General features: G+C 39.4%; 1 protein-coding gene and 1 long non-coding RNA gene across 2 annotated transcripts; both read right to left on the reverse strand.

Moving 5' to 3' along the window:
• Nucleotides 1-237: 237 nt before the first annotated feature.
• Nucleotides 238-2466, reverse strand: LOC307261090. The gene is made up of 3 exons (XR_013845206.1): nucleotides 2015-2466; nucleotides 1128-1204; nucleotides 238-1038 (listed from the first exon to the last, which is right to left on the reverse strand). It is a non-coding gene; the product is annotated as an uncharacterized lncRNA (long non-coding RNA).
• An 8027-nt stretch (nucleotides 2467-10493) lies between these two features.
• Nucleotides 10494-21428, reverse strand: zc3h12b (zinc finger CCCH-type containing 12B). The gene is made up of 5 exons (XM_080041326.1): nucleotides 20725-21428; nucleotides 20427-20566; nucleotides 19906-20140; nucleotides 19691-19797; nucleotides 10494-19405 (listed from the first exon to the last, which is right to left on the reverse strand). The coding sequence occupies exons 1-5, from the start codon at nucleotides 21294-21296 to the stop codon at nucleotides 17964-17966; spliced, it is 2496 nt and encodes an 831-aa protein (XP_079897452.1). The 5' UTR covers nucleotides 21297-21428; the 3' UTR covers nucleotides 10494-17963.
• Between the last annotated feature and the right edge of the window lie 252 nt (nucleotides 21429-21680).

A 21680-nucleotide genomic window follows, 5' to 3' on the forward strand; every position in this document is an offset into this window, starting at 1 on the left:
AGTGAAGTGAATAAGTAACCTACTCTACAAGGCAATAGAAAAGTATAGAGGACACATTAAAACTGAATTGGAATAATTGTTCCTCTATCTCACATTTTCCATGTGAAATTATCACTACTTGTATCACAAACTGATAATTAGATGATCAGGTTTAACTGTGTGCTTATCCCCAGACAGTTCTGCTATACACCTTACCTCATGTGACGTGTCCAGAAGAACAGGGTACAAAGCTTCATATAACCTCATTTCAGTGATTACTTTAATTAATCACAATCACAAAGTGTCACACCATAACATTTTATGCAGTTTAGAACATGTTAATTCAGATCACGTGCTGCATTAATAAGTAGGTCTGCATGCTGCTAAAGCAAGACTAATAAATGCCCTATATCAATTATATTTATGATTTGCAGTTATCACATCAAAGCACAATCAGTACAAATGTATAGTAAAAGCTTACCCCACAAACAAATCACAAGATTTGGACTTTTTAAAATATTTGTGGATTTACTAAACATATACATACGGTCAAAATGAAAAATACAAATCAACCAGTTTAAAACTATAATGCACTCACAATTGCATACCTCCAAGTAAAGTTGTGTATGGCGTTATTTTATTAAGAGAAAATGAACAAAATACCCAAAATGCTCTGGCATGTGCCGGAACAAGACTTTATAAAACAAAACATAAAACTAGTAACTTAGTCCTTGGTCTGTAGCCCAACTGTTTACCATATTTAATCAAAATCTCCCCTACCTTTTTAATATGTCAAACAAATAAACATGACTGAGTATGTCACCTCATTTACTGCAATCAATATGATTATGAATTGAGTATGATCTGACTTTGTCTAGATTTATAATAATCACAATCTAAAAATTGAAAACAAATTGTGTGTAGAGTGTAGAGTCAGACTGATGTGCTGTGACTGCCAGGTGAGTTCCACGCTGCTCCATCTTCGGAGATCTTCTCAAGGCAGCAGGAGCAGTGAAGTCTTCAGTTATCTGGAGTGTCCTTCCCTCAGCAATGCATACACTGGGGACGGAAACAATTGTTAGATCCCATTAGTGATGTTATAGTAAACACATGACGGATAATAGTTAGGACTGACTGTAGCTGCTCACTGTACAATGGCTTCTCCCTGACAGGGTGGAAATCCCAGACACTTGTGCAGGCCTTGTGCAGGACAGCCAAGATGAGTCTGTGGAAAAGCAGATTGTGCCATTCAGATGTTAAGATAATGTCACAAAGCTAAAAACTAATCAATATAGTTTATTATAACAGCCCTGCAATTCATTCTCTTCGTGGGGGGTATCTTGTCATTAGTGACTTTTAAAATGAGTTGTAAATGTTTTTTTTCAGGCTGGAAAAACAGATATAAAATATGATTTAAACACGATGGAGCTGCACAATTAAAAAAAAATCCTTTGCATAATGGGACGCTTGTCTACCTGTTTTTATTCAGAAACAGCAACATGATGTTGAGACGGGCTGAGCAGAATAGTATACTGCTCACATGTGTTTATTTGGATCTTCATAGCCACTATTAAGACAGAAAACGCTCTATATGAGGTCGACACATGCTAACATTACATCCTGATGTAAAACTAGTAGGCTATGTATGAAGGTGCCGATGTCCCAGAAAAGCAGACATACAGACACGCTGATTATTATTATAGCAACAAGACTCCAGTATTCAGCTGACTCATATTTCCCTGGCTAGCGCCGGGATTATTTTAACTGATTAACGGAAGGATTCATTGGTCAGCCTTCTTATTTTACGTTAACAGTTAATTATTAACATCCTTAGAAGTGACCAAATGCCTTAAAAAACGGTACATCCTTTAAAAGAATATGCTAACGAACATTAGCTGTTATACCCATTATGACTTGTTAGCTAGTGGTTAGCTATGCTGCCTGCAATACATTATAACCACACGTTGCTTCTCATCATTGAACGTATTATACCGACCAACTTTGAAGTTTAAAAACATAAGAAAACCAGACTTACAGTTCATAGTTTCCGTGGGATGGCTCCGTGTCCTGTAGGCTCTAGCTAAACCCTAGGTCTGTGTCCGACCGTGTGTCCGTGACCGTCAGTCCAGACACTGCTGCGGCTCCGGACAGAGATTGTGAAGCAGCTCAATTGTTTATTAAACCACCGCAGGTCCTGGTGTTTAATGGGTATCCCCTCCTCAACGTCACCGTGTCACATAATAAGCCTCCTGTCCTGTCTAAAATGATCGGGAAACCACCTCAAAGCTAGCTAACGCGGCTTATTTACTGTTACAGACACCTTGGACTACTTTTCCTCAAAGGCTGGAGTACATATAATGTAATTCTCCATTACTTAAAAAATGCAATGTAAAACTACAGAAAAAGAGTTCAATTCACTACTACCTACTACTTCGCATTAGTTTGATAGTTGTTGTTGCTCATTTAGTCATTTCCTACAATTTCTGGTGAAAAGGGACGAAGGAAAAAGGCTTTTCCTCCGTTTGTTCACATGCTGACGTCACGGGTCCCAACCGGCGCTTTCATTGGATGATGCGACAATGTTGTCCCGCCCACCTTCTACGGATACAAATCTGTTCTACGCATACGAAACACTTTTGCACCACATTTACCACCTGGGCGTGGTGCAAATCTACCTGCAAAAAAACCCACAGCCGAGACTTGCAGGAGCAGATTCGAGCAGAGAAAACCCTCAGCTGAGACTTGTAGGAACAGATTTGAGCAGTTGTATCATCGATTTGTGCTCGCTCATTAAAATGCTGTGCTCGATATCATTTTATTTGAGAGGACATTTTTCACAGATGTGCAACTTCTGATGCGTTAGTTCACATTTGGGTTTACGAATGCACAAATTGGGGGCATGTTCTCACATTATAAAACACGGGTGTGCAAATGTGTTTTGCACCAACTGTGCTGCAATGATTGTAGCAAAAGTGTCAAGCGCATGACTCTTTGAAGTTGCGATGCACAGGATAGGATTTGTGCACCCGTAACAACGATTTGTGAACTCGTAGCCCCTATTTTGTGTCCACAATGGTAGAAAAAATATTTACGACTTCAAATTTACTGTTACACATTTGTGACTTTGGAGTACACATGCAAAACAAATATTTACGACTTCAAATCTACTGTTACACATTTGTGACTTCAGTTTACGCATTCGAAATCTGCAGTTACATGTGCTAAAGACTTATGCACCACATATACCTTCATACCAGACAACCAACACCTAGGTTGTGCCTATAATAATCCTAAATGATCCTTCAGATCCTTAAAATGTCTTAAAAGGCACTGAGTCAGTTAATTAATAAAAAATACAAGGCCTTAATTAGTATTTCAAAGTCTTAAAACAATCGTTCTAAAGTCTTAATGCTATAGACATGGATCCTAGGATTGTAGGCTATCATTTATTTTCTGATGTTGTAATTTAAAAGTTAAAAATAATTGGTCCAGTGTGTGTTTATTAGTTTTTTAAATTTTTATAACATACAAATGCCTCTAGCATAAAAGGTCACACAGATGTTGAGACATTTTAGGGACACATTATTTCTGGCTTGGTGTGTATTTTGAATGACCTGAAATGAAAAAATTACACACCAAAATAAAAAAACATAGGCTATTTTTTCAACACTTGAAGTGGATCTTCATTGGACCGAAGAGGTCATGTTTAAGGCAAACATGTCCCAAAATAGTTGACGTTGTTGTTGTTTTTTTCAGCAGTTTGATCATTGTAAAGTTGGTCTTCTTTAATTTCATTCAAAGTGGAATTAAAAAGGTCTTTAAAAGCCTTAAAGGTGGAGTCAGCGGTTTTGGAGAATGCTTGTGAAATCATGATCCTCATGATCCGTTACCTGTCTGTACTGTGTATGTGTGTGTGTGTGTTTGTGTGCGCTGAAAAGAAATCCAGTGTTATTACACAGCCAAGGCTCTGTAAACTAGTATGTAAACAAAGGGGGCCCACCGTAGCTAGCAACATGCCCTTTTAGAGAGCATGTCTATTAATACTGGATTTTTTTTCAGCACACACATTATTGACAAGTAGTGGATAATGAGGATATTCACTCATTTTGACAAAAAAGTGATTTGGATAACAAGTCCTTTTCAGAATCGCTGACTCCACGTTTAGATATTTTTTTTATAATCGATAAGTGGTGTTGAAGCAATTTTTTATTGATTAGTTTATTTTACTCTTTTCCCTTCATTCATTATTTGATAATTATATGATTGTTTTCCCTCTCATCTTTATTTCTGATGTATCCTGTCTGGACTCTTGCTATGATTAAATCAGATGGGGGGTGACATCATAGGTGTTGGGCGAAACCCTAAACTTCCTGAAGGGTTTAAAATAAACCCATCATATCATTTGCATCATCCTGGTATCCCCCAGACTCAAAATAGCATTGAGTCATCAAGAGCCAGACTTGATTGATCCATTGTTAGTCTTCCTCTCAGCAGCTTAATTCATACAACTCAGACAAGGCCCTGGCATTACTCTGAGCAGGATGCTCTAGTCTTCTCTCCATGCATGAATGCGGACCATAATTATTTGTATTGTCTTTTGAAACTAATTAAAGATTTGTTTTCATATTGGACCTGAGTGAAGTGTTCTTCAACAAAAAAAAACTTATTCTACAGTGGTTCAATGGAGGGGTCTTAAAGCTCCCATATTATACACTTTTCGGTTCTATTATGCCTCGTTTCCACCGAGTAGAGCGGGTCGGATCGGAGCGGTTCGGTCCGGGTAGTTTGGCTTTTCATTTGCCAAAAGTTGGGTAGGGTACGGTTTAAGCGCACCTAACCGCTCTGAGCCGCTCCCGATCTCAGTACTCCTCCGTAGGGGTACTAGCCGCCTGAAAGCGGGCCGAAAATGCATGAGAAGGCGGAGCTACACACTGCCGTCATTTGATTGGTCGAAAGAATCATTTCCGCCATGTGTAGATCTCGGCAAGAGTGAAGAGAGTCTTGTGTTTTGGCGAAAATGTGAGCACAGCTCTGTTTATTGTGTGGTGTTTTTCCTCGTCAATAAATTAATCAGTTGGTTACACTGTGTCCCATAGTCACGTAGCTGCCGCAGCCAGCACTGTTTGTTCGCTCACTGTCTCTATGAGTTGCGCCGAGCGGTCTCTGTGTGTTTACGCCATAGATAGTAGTAAAATACACGCTCACAACAACACGGGGGGAATAAATAAAGAAGCGGCTGGTTTGAATCATTTCCGCCGTTTGTAGTCACCTCGGCTAGAGTGAAGAGAGTTTTGGCGAAAATGTGAGCGCGGCACTGTTTATTGTGTGGTGTTTTTCCTCGTCATTAAATGAATCAGTTGGCTACACTGTGTCCCACTGCTACGATGTCACGTAGCTGCTGCAGCCAGCGCTGCTCGCTCACTGTCTCTATCAGTTGCCCCGAGCCGTCTCTGTGCTCACAACACGGGGGGAATAAATAAAGAAGCGGCTGGTTTGACCAAGCAAAAACGAGAGACCGCTGGCTTGACCACAGTTCCACAGCCCGATAGTTTGACCCACTTTCTGGCGGCGGCTATCGCAGTCCAGCCTAAACCCCGCCCTACCAGTAAGGGTAGGGTCGGCGGTGGAAACAACACCGAGATTCTTAAAAGTGAGCTGTCCCGCTCTGAGCCGCTCCGATCCGACCCGCTCTACTCGGTGGAAACGAGGCATTATACACCATATTATATGGTCTTAGTGGTCCCTAATACGTTTTTCTTTAATTGTTTGCTGAAAAACAATTGGGGGTTTCAGAAAGGGGGAGAGTGAGAAAAGGAGAGATTGTTATTTTTTTTAAATATTTTGGCAGTCTCTAGGCACACCTTGGACCCATAGATATGTTAGAAAACATTTAAAAAGTGCATTTAGCATAATATGTGACCTTTAACAATTAAAATCTACAACAAAGGCTACTTTTTGACTAATAGAAAGCTCAAGTATTTCAATCAATCTATTTATTTTAGCATATCATTTCTTAGGTTGCCATATTTGCACACACACGTCTTGACATTGTATTTGACATCCATCATGTAATTCATGTACTGTGTGCAGCATGAAATCTGACTTGGACTTGGATCTGTTTGTTCTCTTTCAGTTTGGGGACAAAAAGGAAGAGGATGCAATGAGTAGTGCAGTACCATAGCGGCCACACCAGCGATCATGCAGAGACAATGCAGAGATGCTGCACCTAATCCAGATAAAGAGGGTTTTTGCTTCTGCATGTTGTTCCATTACTTTTTGGCAATAAGTAACTCCCAGGCTCTTTATAATACCAAATATCATAAGGAAAAATATCACAAATGTGGTGGAGACCATAACCTTACCACATACATTACAGATGCTGTGATGCTGTACATTGTGATGGACTGGTGGAACACATTTGGGCGCTTCTCTTTACTCTCCCTTGCTCTGCCAGGTTGTGCCGGCCTAAACTGTCCCACTGTCCAATAAACAAAAACATGTCTCCTTTTAACCACTTCACCAGTCAAAAGTGAATTTTCATGTGTGTCTAATGAATGCTTGATGCTTAAATTGTAACTAGGTAACCTGTCTCTGTCTGCTCTGCATTCCCTTCCTGCTCTTTCTGTCCCTCCTCTCTCTCACACACTCAAACTCACACACACACACACACACACACACACACACACACACACACACACACACACACACACACACACACACACAAACACGCCCTAAGTAGTCTCTTCCACCCCTGCTGCCATTTCCAGGTCACCAATTAGCGGACTTTGGTTTTTCACATTTTCCCACCATTTTCAGTTGGTGTTCCTTATGTTTTTAGTTTTTAACCTTACCACTGAGTATGTCCTCTAACAAATACATATCCCCCCACACAATTTTTTTTACAGTAGTAGAAAGAGTACATGAAGGAATCCCTGGAGAGCAGCTGGTGCTTCCTAGAGAAAGAGAGAGAGAGAGAGAGCACAGCACAGCACAGAGACGTCCCTGCCTTTCTTTTCTATGTTGACTCATCCCCACACACTTCCAGGGCAGGATGACCTCCCACAGTCTCAGCCCACCGACTGAGCTGCTCACTGCAGTCAAATTAAAAGGCAAGATGGCGGGTGTTTCTCCAGTGTCGAGGTTGATGCTGACCAGACCTGCTGTGAGATTGTGGCAAAATCCCCCTCCGCTGACCAAAGAGCACAGGCATGTCCCATCCTCTTTTATCATGATAACTGTGTTGAATGCATCACAGTCTAAACAAGTGTAAAAGTTAACTTTATTATCCAAACTGTCAGCTGTGCAGGATAAGAACTTGTGTGGAATTCAGTGTTATCTTGAGTCACCGTACATTATTGGATCGATGGTAGGAATGCATGATATGAAAGCATGGTATGAATCTGGAAAAAAATAGAAAAACTAATCTGGAACTGACTTAAATACTGAGTATTGTCTCTATTTAAAGGATGTAGAAACTATGGAGATTTCAATGTGTTAACATAAAGTAAGATTGTAGATTTGCATGGTATAATCAGGAAAGTCTGTTTACATGCTTGTGTGAGTGTGTTAATGGCACATGCCCTGCCCTGAGCTATTGCACCATTTAGCCAGCAGATAGTGTGCATGTGCTGTGTAACCTGTTGCACAGGAGGCGGGCTGAAGGCATTATATAGGCAAGAAATAGAGCAACAACATGGGTTTGCTTGTGTCAACTTGTGAAGTACCCTACAAGTTACACAGATTTCAAGTCGAGCTAAAGCTTTTATATTATCATTTCAGAGGTTTGAAGTGATGTTTGACATCATGTACATTAGCTTCTGATTTGTTGCTTGCGGAGTGACTTTTATTCAATGCCACTACCAAACTTTTGAGACCATTACACGAGCAGTCCAAAAACATTTTTATTATTTTGCTGCATTGTTCCCAATTTATTTTCCTTTTGTTTTAAATGTGAACTGTTTCAAGCCATCATCTGCCATAGAGCAGGCATTATGGTAGTAAAAAAAATCCAAACTGGATTCATGTAACTTTTATTTGTTTTGTTAAAGGGTAACTTAGTCTGCATGTGTAATAGTTATTAAATTGTTGGTACAGGAAGGCATGAATCCAAGGAAATGTTAAAAGATAGGTCAGTGCAGAGCCGGTCCGAGGCATAAGCGAACTAAGCGGCCGCTTAGGGCCCCCGACTGCCTGGGGGGCCCCCTAAAAAAAAAAAAAAAAAAAAAAAATTTTAGTTTTGTGTGTTTGATATTAACATCATATTATGCAAACGTGAGTTATCATACACAAAAAGGAATAAAATGTTTTGGTCTAGATAATTAATAGCCTAAAAATGTAATCAGTTCATCTGGGAGGAAATCCGAAATTATCTGATCATGTCACGTTCACATCCATGCACAGTGTGTATTGAGTTTATTTAAAAACAATTGGAAATGGGGCTGCCCTCAGTTGCCCATGCACTGTGTATAGTCTATAGCCTATTTCAGCCTTGTCTGTGGAAAAAAAGATACAGTAGCTGGACAACAGAGTCCTTCTGCTTCGTTCCTCACACTGCATTTAAATGCATTCACTATATTACAGAGAAATATGTCCCGTAAAAGAAAAAGAGCTCCAAGCCCAACCCAGAGGACCCTCCATAATATTTTATTTTATATTAATATTTTTATGGAAAATCCATGTGTCCTTCTTCAATAGCTTCTAATTCATCTGACCCAGTGTCTCCAAATTATTTGTTCACACAAAATTTCTCAGATTTAGCCTCTTAATTTTCCTCTCAAAGTGCACCAGATTCATGCATTTCACTTTAAAAAGGTTAAAAAAATCTCCCGTGGGGGCATACCCCCGGACCCCCTAGGAGGGTTTGAATCTCGGCTGTCTAATATTTTCGCACAGCCGCACAGTGGAGGCACTAGCGGAAAACACTGGGTGTGTGAATAATATTTCAGCAGCGCTATCATTGGAGAGGGGCCCCCTAATCATATTTCGCTTAGGGCCCCATGAAGCCTTGGGCCGGCTCTGGGTCAGTGATTCTTGAGAAGAAAAATTCAAACCCTATGTTTTGGCAAATTAAATTACATGTACTGTATGTATCCAACATATACTAAGCTACTGAGCTAAGCTTTGACACAACCTCCCAGCTTTTTTTTTTTTTTACCGTCAATGGCCTATCACCACCGTCAGATGTTTGTTTGTTTGTTTGTAACCTTTATTTAACCTCGAAAGATCAATTGAGGGGTGACCCTCTTTTACAATGACGTCGAGTTTGTACAGATACACAATATACAATGAGAATACATAACAAGTTTACACACACACACACACACACACACACACACACAGACAACAACAATTTAAAACATTCAGATCAATTGAATGAAAGATGTCAACTCAGTGTTGACATATTTAACGTTTCTTAAACATAACAAATGGAATTTATCTAGTAGCCATTTGGTTTTTCTGTTGATGTTAGGTGCTAGTATGAACTACTTCAGAAAAATAAAAAGATCAAAACATTTCGAATAACTTCTTCCGAAATAAGTAAGTCGGTGTTGACATATCATGGTTGTATCATGGTTGTGACACAGGACTTTCAAGATTTGGAATGTAAGGGGGCGCCCTTAGCTCAGTTGGTAGGGCGTCCCCCCCATGGGCCTCGGCCAGCAGCGGACCTGGGTTCGATTCCAGCCCGCGGTCGTTCTCTGCATGTCACTCCCCTCTCTGCCCCATTTCAACTCTGTCTCTACACTGACAATAAAAAAAGCATAAAAATGCCAAAAAAAAATTGGAATGTAAAATATTCTAAAACTACAACACTTATCAGAGCCTGTCTGACTCAAATGTACTCTGCAGAGGTAGAATTTGACAAGAGGTCCTTCAAAGTGACAGCTGCCCCTTATTTCGCCTGATTTTATTACATTTTACATAATGAAATGTCTGACGGTGTTGACTTACAGTAAAGTGGTCCCACTCATGTTATAAAACATGAATGTGTTGTAGAAAAACAATTTTTTTTGATATGAGAGATTATTTAGTGTTGCTTTTGATGAAAAAAGCACTTTTTAATCATTAAAGTACATTTTTAGTAGGTTTAATTGCATATGAAAGATTGAAACCTTCTGAGGACACACTGTTTTGGATGTCGTGAGAAGATAACAAGTGTCATATATTTGACATAATGATAAAATTAAATTTAAAGCGATAATTGTGCTCCAGACATTCTATTCTTAATCCCTAATAACATCTACAATTTTAAATATTTTTAGTTTTAAACATTAACAGCAGTTACATATGGAAGACGGCCTTTTGTCCCTTTTGTGTTCTCAAGAATCACTGAGGTACATATTTTCTTACCTTTTTTCCCACTTAAGGCATCAAAATGTATCGGTTTAAATATGTCACTATTCAGGTAAATGAATACAGATGCCACACACAACTTTCAACACAGTTGTGCTTTTGTATTCCGGTCATATCTATATAAAAAAGAAGACAAAAACACAGTTTGAACAGAACTTTACTTTATTTATGAGGAACACACTTTGTCATTGAGACTTACATTTTGTTTGAGCCCACGGACCCAAATAGTCTATTTTTGTATATGTTGGTCTAAAAAAGCAATGTTTTCCAGTCAGTGTGTGGATAACAATACTGCAGATTATCACAGCACAAAAAACCTTTGCCTTGTATTTACCTTTTTACATTGCAGACACAACGGTCTGCGCAAACAGGAGGCCTATACACTACTTCAGAAATGTGACCACTGCGCTTCTCAATGTTAGAAAAAACAACCAAGCAAGTGATTTATAATGTATTTGTGATTTAACCTGAGTATTAAACTGTACATATGCACAGTCATGTTCAAATGTGTGTACCTCTTGTCGTGGCATTGTGTTGTACATCAACAATTAAGTGTTCATATTAGCACAAATTGCGAAACATCAAGGGGTTCACATTATCTGACCAAAACTGTTTGTGCGTGTGTGTTTGAACCAATGATCATGACAGGAACAAAATGTGTGCACATCAAAATTCACTTTGGTCTTAGCCATAAACAACTGACACTTAACTAAAGTTAACACTATTATGACAATATCAGTTGACACTTCTTGAAAATAGCAGTAGTCTAATTCCCATAGGGCCAGCTAAAACCTTCAGACTGTTAATTTCAAACCACAGTATGCAAACTGGCTTCAAACACCAAAATTACAATTGAATAGTTCATTAGTAAAATAAATCACAATTCAACACACATCTGCTTTGTCATCATACAGGGTTAGTCATTAAATCAACTGCCAAACACTCCTGTAAATTCCTTTTTTAAAAAGGACTTGTCTTGAAAGAGCATTAAAAATCAAACACAAATCTGAGTAAAAAAACGGGCATTAAATACTGCCGTTCGCTTCCTGTCGATGTGATGACATCACCTGCTGGCACCCAGAAATCCAATTCATTTTCTGTATAATTTTTTAACCGTTAGACCAGTCACAGCTTTGTGTTTGTTTTATGTTGCGCTAACTTTACATTGTGTGGAAAATAAATATTTTTTCCCCTGCAATATGTAATTCATTGCATGACAACCCATGTGTTGAATCACAAGACAATACATTTGACAAAACCACCCAAGAATAACTTTGGCATGTTTAATTAGGCAAAATATATTCAAAAATATTGGAACTCCCACCAGATTAGCATAAAGAAGACATGTCAATTCTGAGGAAATTGATGCACTTAATCAAGGTGCACAGGCTACAACACATACATTATTTAAGTATCTGAACAATTAACCGAAGTAACTTACTGTTACATTTACAGTTCACTTTCTATGTATACACACACACACACGTGTGACTATTTACAGAGAGGACATGATGCTTACTGCTGTACACAGGGCACCTGTGCACTTTAATGTATAGCACATAAATGCCCCTGTAGGTTTACTACTGTACCCAGTAAGAATAAGTACATACCAATGGGCTACTCCCTGTGACACACAGTGTCACAAACATTATGGCATTGATTTTTTCCCCACCCATTTATTTAAATAAAACTAGTTTCCTATAATACATTTCATATTTTGTTACATTCAAGGTATAGATACAATTTGTATCAACAAGCAAGTCAATTCTAGACATTTGTGGCTTAGTTGTTTGCGGCACTTTCAAAGGGAGGGTGGGGAGAATGGAATGCCATTCTGGTCTTTAGCGTAACCTTTCAGCTAAACATTAAAGTACTGCATTGTTACATTGAAATACTTTTGTAGCGATAGTGAGGGCTTTACTTTTGGCTTGGAAATAGTCCATTACCCGGCAAAAACAAAGAATGTCTCTGGAAATTGTCTTAGGGACACAATTTAAATAAGTAATAAATAATGTAAAATAATTAAAGACATAGCAGAAAAATGCATGCCCCTACATTTCTCTTTCTTTTTATTATGTGTGGAAAATGTCAAAATGGAATTTGTGAAAGCAGAGTCTAACCTTTAGGATTAAGGCAGCTATACCATCAATACTATTTTAGCATGAAAGACATACATTTAACCACTGGTGTCCTTCGAAAGGGAAAATGCTGGAAACTTTTCCAAGAGTGCATTTTATCTAATCACAGATAAGCTAGTAATGTAGCACTCTTACAGAAATAGTAACACACAAGTGTGTGAGCAAAATCAGCAGTTACAACTAAACCATGTGTGCACATATTTATGAAGTCTGAAACTAATTGTGCTTAAACGATAATATAAAGATCTATCCAAGTTTAAATTGAATCAACATCAACATCATGTCCTGTAAATGGAGCCCAATCCAATGTTTAGCTATAACGTTCACCATGGCGATGACTATTCCAGTGTTCAAGTTAAAGAAGGATCTCACTATCGCTTAGAAACAGATAATACTGTATTGATGATACTGTATTACCATATTGGAAGTCAAACCAATAGCAATCCTTAAATTGTCTCTCCATCTACAACCATGTTGACGTTTCAGTTTAGTTCTTTTATCAGCAACGGCATACAGTAGTTCCGTCTTTTTGCACTGAGAACACAAATTTCTCAGAAACTAAGACAATTCCACCATCCCAAGGGAAAAAGGAGGGCACGCAAACTTTTAGCCAAATGCCAGAAACAACCTTGACAGCAGCCTTGCAATCTGATTGTTTCACATGAAGAAACATTTAGGCAGTATGTTTCACCTTCTCATGAACAGACAGCCGACCTTAAGTGGCCCTGTCTCTTTTCATGAAAAAACAAAGTCGGCAAAGCCCAGGATTCATTTGGGCAAAACACATTCAAATGTTTTTTTTTTTCTCTTTAAGTCTGTTCATATACCACCATGATTGTACCTAATCAATTTTTTTTCTAAACACCATTGATGAGAGAAAATCTGGCTCACAGAATTAGCCCTGTTAAAGAGTAATACCACTTAGTCTAAAATGTCTTCCTAAATCAAAAGGACAAATATTCAGGTCCGAGATCTCATCAAAACATTGTCTGAGGCTGCACCATTTTACTACCAATGGGAGTCCAACTTCATAAACTTTGTGTTCGAGCTCTATATGACTTGCCGTCTTTTTAAATCATTTATTAAGATAATAAAATACCTATCTCCCAGTATCTTGAGAAGTCTTGCAATCCAATAGTAGGCCTAAGTTTACCATACCTGAATCTAAGTGGCATTTCCCTTTTAAGTGCAATCAAAGTATGATCTTGCTAATAGGGCTGGCTTTACATGCTACAAGATTTATCTAATTGTAGGTTGAATGTTTCATATAGGTGGCACTTTGTCCTGAGGTTGGGGAGGATTAAAGAAAGTGAATCATTGAAATCACGGGAGTTGATCCTCTTGGGAGCATGGATGCCCCATTGGTTCAGGGTTATATATATTATTTATTATTAGGATATGACCAAGTCAAATGGTCGTTAAGCAGTTTAACATCTATTTTTGCTGCATCACGTAAAGCCACCCTAATAAACCAATTTTTTTCTAGATCTCAAGGTGCATAACAAAGATAAACACAAAAAATTACAAAGTTTTGCAATGCCATCTCCACATTTCAACTGTACATAACTAACTTTCCAGGTACTACATGTTACATGTAGGATTTTCACAAAATATATCACTGCAAGATCAGAGCAGACTCTTGCCAGTAACCACTGGTTTTTGGCAAGGCAAGACTCAAAATTTGAAAATTGAAAGCATCCTGAGAGCAATGTGCTGCAAGGCACAGCCAAACCCTTCAATGATCCTTGGAGACTGGCTGCATGTAAGCGTGTTGTACATCCGTATTTGAGCAATTCAGCCTCCCATAAAAAGCAATACAGTAAATTTCAACCAACAATCTTCAACATGCTTCAGCATTCATTTCTTTTTTCTCTTTTCTTTTTTTACACAATTAGGAAAATCTCATATCACAAAATGAGTCCTATTTTAAACTCACTCTCTGGCTAAACTGTTACAGCCAGATTACTATAAATTTTATCTGACAAATGTAACATTAGTTAAATATTCTGTCCATAGCAGAATTCATTGTGCAAATATTTAAACTTTGACAGTAAACACTGATTCAATCTCAAACATTTCTTCAACTTTCCCTACCTAGGTCACATTCAGTGAAATCAATTCTTAGAAGTGTCACTACATTTACATGCACATAAGAAAGCAGAAATCAGGTTAAGGAATGACATTGGAAAACTAGTTAAGATGCACTGCAATACTGATTTCTTAAAAATTACAGTTTAAATGCAGTTTGTCAGAAAGAAGGCATTTGAGACAAGGTTTGTTGTTTTCAATGTATCTAATATTTTAAAGAAGAAACTTGTTAAGAAAATACTTTGTTTTTTTTTGATAGGATGGGCCCCATCATAGGATAGGATGCTTTACTGTGAGCATGTATTAAAATTGAACAAATTCTGCAATATTTCAATTTAGAAACAGACTGAGCCCGTTTGACAAAATAAACCATAGGGAAATAAATGGGGTTATTTAGCATAGTCTGTGCTTTGGGTGTTACACTAATAAAGGAAACTAGGTTTCTCATTTATGCATTGTCAATGACAAAAGGTGGTAATCATCCAACAATTTAAGTGCATGTAAACAAAATGAGCCTGCCGCTGAAAACAAACTGCTCTGCTGACAACTTGAAGGAGTCCATTAGAGCTACTGTTTGAAACAAAGATACTTTGAATATTTTCACATTGAAAAGAATCAGCAGAACACATTTGACAAATATATAAATAGGAAAATCCTGGACGTAGCATCCAATAATATCAGAAAGGTAACTATACTACACCATAGGAAATAATCCAAACACGGATGCTAGTTACATAATAATCCAATCGATTCTGTTAACCAAAAATTTTAAGTTATGTATGATACTGACACTAAATAAATTCTATCTTTTTTTGGCATTATTTAGCAGCTTATAAATGACTTTGAAATCATGGCTTTTGTGTGATTATATTTACATAGATATGTGCACATGTATACAAGTCAAATCTCTTTTTGGCTTGCTTTGTGCACTGTCAAATTCTACCAAAATAGTAGCTATGTTAAGTGAGGCTGAGAAAATATATCTCTTTAGATAATGAGATAGTGCTTTACATTTTAAAATAGGAGGCTTCAATGAATAAGACTTTCATTGAAACCAATCAGACAATGACAAAAGCGTGAGGTCATTCAGATATAAGGCCATTAAATGTCATAGTTCATGCTGTGAGGTATGTACCTACCTCCCTCTTACTTCTCTTCAAAATAAATGCACAACAAAGTCATAAGAATTATTTACAGCAGAGGCAGACCTAAGCAAGGATATTTATAGTTCCACTGCACCAGAAACACTTTAGATGCCTTTCATAAACACATTCACAGGGCCTGAACAGGAGCTTCATAAAAGCTACAAGGTAGACACATGTTGACGTTCTCCAACGTATGTCAGATTGAATAAGGCAAATTTGAGAGATGTTGCTAAGTTATTATACTGACCTAACTAGCTAGGCAGGCTCATGAGCTCAGATGTACAGTTGTGTTCAAAATAATAGCAGTGTGTTTAAAAAAGTGAGACAAGATCAAAATCCTTATCATAGCTTTTATTTCCAAACACGCAAATGCATTGGGGACATTGCACATTAAATTCCAACTCCACATATGAAGAAACTTTTGTCAAATGTTTCTTCATCTTTACAGAAAGTGAAGAAAAAGGAATATTAGAATGTTCAAAAAAATAGCAGCGTCTGCATTTTTCTTCACTCAAACATTTACTGTATCAACTGAAAAATGCATGAAGATTTAGCTTTCCTATGAATCACTGAACTAATATTAAGTTGTATAACCTCTGTTTCTGAGAACTGCTTCACATCTGTGTTGCAGGGAGCCGACCAATTTATGGCACCTGTGAACAGGTGTTTCAGCCCAGGACGATTGGACTACAGTCTACAATTCCTTTGGATTTCTTGGTTTTGCCTCAAACAGCATTTTTGATGTCACCAAAAAGGTTTTCTATTGGATTAAGGTCCAGGGATTGGGCTGGCCACTCCATAACGTTAATCTTGTCGGTCTGGAACCAAGATCTTGTTCGCTTACTGGTGTGTTTGGGGTCGTTGACTTGTTGGAACACCCATTTCAAGGGCATTTCCTCTTCAGCATAAGGCAACATGACCTCTTCAAGTATTCTAATGTATCCAAACTGATCCATGGTATGCGATAAATAGATCCGACACCATAGTATGAGAAACATCCCCATAATATGATGCTTGGGCCACCATGCTTCACTGTCTTCTAAGTGTACCGTGGCTTGAATTCAGTGTTTGGGGGTCGTCTGACAAACTGTCTGCGGCCCCTATTCATACAAGGTTGTCTAGCAATAGAAAACCTATGTGGTGACATCAAAAATGCTGTTTTTGAGGCAAAACCAAGAAATCCAGAGGAATTGTAGACTAAATCTTCATGCATTTTTCAGTTGATACAGTAAATGTTTGAGTTGTAAAGAAAAATGCAGACACTGCTATTTTTTTGAACAGTCTAATATTCCTTTTTCTTCACTTTCTGTAAAGATGAAGAAACATTTGACAAGTTTCTTCATATTTGGAGTTGGAATTGAATGTGCAATGTCCCCAATGCATTTGCGTGTATGGAAATAAAAGCTATTATTAGGATTTTGATCTTTACTAAATGTTTTAAACACACTGCTATTATTTTGAACACAACTGTATAACCAGGATCAAATTGTAAAGCTATTGTTAGCTAGCTAATATAGGCTTGAGCGACCACAGAGAAAATACTTTGTCTTTCTGAGTGTAACACAGCATGTGTCTCTTTGTCTGAGGAACAACTTAAGAATCAAACCAGCTGAGGTACCTCTGAATGAGCCTGCTGTCATAAAAAAGTGACATTAAATAAAGGGCAGCAGGGAATTAGGTTGTGGGGTTCAATTGTGAAGTTTAAAAATTAACTCTTACAAAACTAAGGAAGGAAGGAAATAAGATTTCATAATAGAATTTTTTTTTTCCAGTGATAACATAATTACTTATTTATCTATTTAATACTAAACATTTTGGAGCTCCATAAATGCTTTACATAACATGTTATGAATTAAATGAGCAGGAACACATGCATACTTGATCTAAGGGACATTTAACAGTCCTGACTCAGTAGCACACTATTCTGTAAAATAATTTCAGAATGGTTTATGGTGAACAATGATTCAGCTCATCGTGATATGATACACAGCTGCTGTTCAGCTCCTGCTCAGGTGGTATGAATGTGTTATGAACCAGATTTCTAATAAGGTGTAACCATATCCTTTATGCTGATTTCGGTTATATCACCTTACTTACAATCTGATTGCCAGATTTCCCACCCAAGATATTGAAAAGAAAAAAAATCCCCTGAGGGCAGATGTTACTCATCAGCAACATTTTCACAAGTGCCTATCTTTGCAAATCAAATCTTGTATTTCCCTTATTAAATCACATCCATGTTAAATAAGATTAAAACTGCTCAACGGCATGACCTCAGTTTTGTAACAATGACGGCCGCGAGTTGCTGGGGATCTGTCAAATGAGGGTTCTTCTCCATGACAGAGTGGACTACATAAGCAGGAAAGATGTTACAGAGGTTCCGGTAGGTTTGATACTGGTGGTCTGGGATGACGTACCGCTCGTGGTGTTCGGCCGCGGCTGGCGTTTCCCATGGCGAGTTCCAGATCTGCTCCATTTTGTCTGGCATACTGCGGACCATCACCCGCTCGCAACACGGCATCAGGTTGTTGCTAAGCGGATACGAATGATATCCATAGGACTCGTTACCGCATGGCAGAGGGTCCCAGCTCGCGTGCTGCTCCCGGCACAGTGGGGGTCGCCTCTGTCTCATTGGGTTACTATCGTATAGCCTCGAGTCCGATATGCTGTCCATACGAGTCATGCCGAGAGACCGCGTGGGCTGTGAGGACAGCGGTGGCAGGACATTCTGACTTAAGGGATAGTCTCCAGGACAACTGGACCTGGCTCCCACTGAAACATGCTGGATGTGTGGCGCTAGATGAGATCCAGACTGCTTACGCTGGCACTGTTTGGGTTCCTCTGGTCCGTAACTCTGTACCCTACTTAGCGCTTCGTGACGAAACCCGTGGGAGAAAGTTTGCATCCTACTTTGTGCGGGAGACTGCTGCTGCTGCTGCTGCCCCTTCATGCTCTCCTCTAAGCTACTATCCACTGAGCTTGGGTACAGGTCCCCATAAGAGGAGAAGGAGTCACTGTTTGAATGGCTGAGGCAGGATTCGGGGCAGTGGCTGGGGTTTCTCTGATACACACCATGCTCGTGCTGCTCCATGCTACAGAAACTGTCGGCGTTTTGCATGCTGCTCATGCTCATGGTTGAAAAATCACTGTGCAACGAATAATATCCATGGTCGCTAACCACCGAGTCATACTTGGGGAACTGGTTCCCGTATGAAACGGAGGCGCCGTGACTGTTGGTTACTAAAATAGGAGGGTACTGTACACTAGACATGTGCTCCAGAGAACTACGTGAGAACTGCAGAGAGCCTGGCACTGGGCTGCTGGCTGAGCGTGTGTTCAAGGCACCAGCTGCGTGACTCTTGGCAGGCTGCATGGTGGGCACACTGAGGGCAGACACAAGGGAAGGCACTGAATTTGCCTCAGACTTCCTCATCGCGGACAGTACCTCTGGAGGTTCGCAGGCCGGCGAGCGGATGCTGGGGTCGGACTGACGTTTCGGTGCCACACGTTTTACCTCAGAGTTGCCGTCCCCCTTTACGGTAGCCGGCGCGGTACCACATTTAGCTAAAGCCCCCTCACTCATCGTCTTCACCGCAGACAGTTTGGCAAAGGCCCGTAGTTCATCGGCCACGGACCGCTGTGGCTGGTTGACGCGCTCTGGATGGTAGTACTTGCACTTATGTCCATATGTGCACTTTTTCCCTTGTTTTAAAGAAAGAATAGGCCATGTCAAGAAAATAGAAACACACAATCAGTCGAACAAAATGTGACATTATATCACACATTTTTTTAAATGTGCACTATGTAACTGTGTGTTAAACAAGTGAAAATATTGTAAAGGTGTATTCTCATAACTGAATAAACAAACTTTCCTCACAGGAGAATTCGATCTATGGAACACTGTTTGAAAGCTACCTAAAAGTTACTGTTTCCTCCCTCCCTTGAAACTGCATAGTGCACCTTTAAAGAAACAGTGACAGAACTTACCATAGGGGCAAGGTTGTTTTTTGTGCTCTGGAACAACGGGGCGCTTCCGGAGAAAATTTTCTAAGCTTGGACCGTGTCTTCCCAACGGATCATCAGGTGGCATAAACCTATTCAAAATAGACATTGAACATTTTCCAAAAAAATCAGTTATATTTACCCGCATAAACATTCCGTACCAAAAATATATAATAAATGGATGCATCATGGTTTCTTACTTGTCATTGACAAATGAGTACATTAGGAGACGCTCTTCTATGAACTTCTTCCACTCTGGCTTCTCATTTTGTAAGTCCCTGTAGTTGTCGTTTGACACAATAATTCCTTCAGAATCATAAGCCAGCTTCACTATGAAGCGATCATCATAGCACACCACCCGCCTGCCTTGAACTCTCCTAGATGGGGTGAAAACCAGGATCTTCTCTTTCTCCAGCTTGCGTAATATTTCTTGATCTAAAAAGAGAAGTTTAAAGTAAGTTTGGAAGTTGATTGAATCATAATTGCTTTATTAAAAAACATCCAAAACAAATATCCCAATACATTCAGGCATATTATGGTACTTTTAACGAATACAGTTGGAATGGTCCCAACATCCCCTTCTTGCTGACCAGGACCACCCTAAAAGGTCACGCTTTTGTTGACTTTTGTTTTATCCTACAGTTAATATTCATACAAATGATAAACTAGCATTTATTTACTACTATATAACTTCAAATAGAAAGTACCTAAGCTTTATTACCTGCAATGAGGGCGTCAGGCCTTGACTGTTCCTTTCTCCAGGCTGGGACAAACACAGTGATGTCTTTGTGTCGTTTCTCTAAGAACCATTCAACAGCAAGTTGGATACCACGGCAAGAGAATACTTCTTTGTTTCCATGGCTACAAAACAAAACAGAGTGGAATAAGGTCTACTTAAACCTTTATGAAAAGCACACTTATAAGGAAAGTTTTTCACAACCTAAATGCAATCAGTACATTATGTTCTGTCTGAATGTACAGGCCAATTAAATATGAATGTTTTTGTTTGTGTCTCTTACCTCATTGCAACATTTGAACCATCAATTACGATGGGCCTGAGGTTATCATAGGGATCCACAGAGTCATCTTCCACTGACACCTCTGGACTAACAGTCTCTTTGACACAGGGGGGACGTGATAACGACGTGGCCGTACTGCTGCAAGGCTGACTTTCAGGCTCTACTTTGTTTCCGAGCCTTACTAACTCTGCAAGGATGTCGTTAATAAGTGCTGCAGCCCCCAACTTGTTGAGCACGGTCTCCACCTGCTCTCCCGAATAGCCCAACTTCAAAGCAAATTCCATCTTAGTCTGGTACTCCTTGATCCCCGGTCCAACAACGCTGGCCGCCTCATCATCACGCAATTCATGCACAGTGCTACTTTGGGAAAAACTGGGCCGGTCGAGGCACGGAGAACGACAGAGTTGTCGGTGAGGTTTCGCGACAGCCAAGGGGTCCCTCTTCCTACACCTGCCGCTGTTCAACTGAACCCTAGGGCGTTGCTGCCCATCCGATTCGCTTTCTGAGCTGCTCACATCCTCAGAATCGTCAGTGGCATGCAGCTGGGACTCACTTGAGTCAGGGTTCTCCATTTTGAGCTTCTCCACCGTTGACCATACTGTCGTCACGTTCGTCTGGACACCTCAGATTTACGACCCATGCTTTCTCACCCCCGCCGCAACCAGGGAATCATACTCAAAGCTGGACGTTAGCGCTACAGGCTCTTTGTGTCGAGCCAAAGTTACACAGTCTCCCCTATGTGGGCAGGCAAATTCTGAACTGTTATATCCTGAAATAGAGCAAAAACACATTGGAAAGTTTTCAATTAGTAATATGTGGTACACCTATTTACATGTTACATTCAAGTCTGCTTGGAAAAGCATTTTAGAGTGTATCAAGAAGGTAGCGTCTAGTCAAATGAAACATCCCAGTGCAACAATTTAATATTAGCTTGATAATCGAAAATTTATTTTTTT

Source organism: Ammodytes marinus (genome assembly GCF_949987685.1).
Source record: "Ammodytes marinus genome assembly, chromosome: 14".
Lineage (NCBI taxonomy): Eukaryota > Metazoa > Chordata > Actinopteri > Uranoscopiformes > Ammodytidae > Ammodytes > Ammodytes marinus.

Coding starts and splice junctions, on each gene's coding strand:
- zc3h12b (XM_080041326.1), bottom strand. CDS start 21,296: ATGGAGAACCCTGACTCAAGTGAGTCCCAGCTGCATGCCACTGACGAT. Junction 20,141..20,426: donor GCCTGACGCCCTCATTGCAG/GTAATAAAGCTT, acceptor TTCTCTTTTTAG/ATCAAGAAATATTACGCAAG. Junction 19,798..19,905: donor TACTCATTTGTCAATGACAA/GTAAGAAACCAT, acceptor TATTTTGAATAG/GTTTATGCCACCTGATGATC.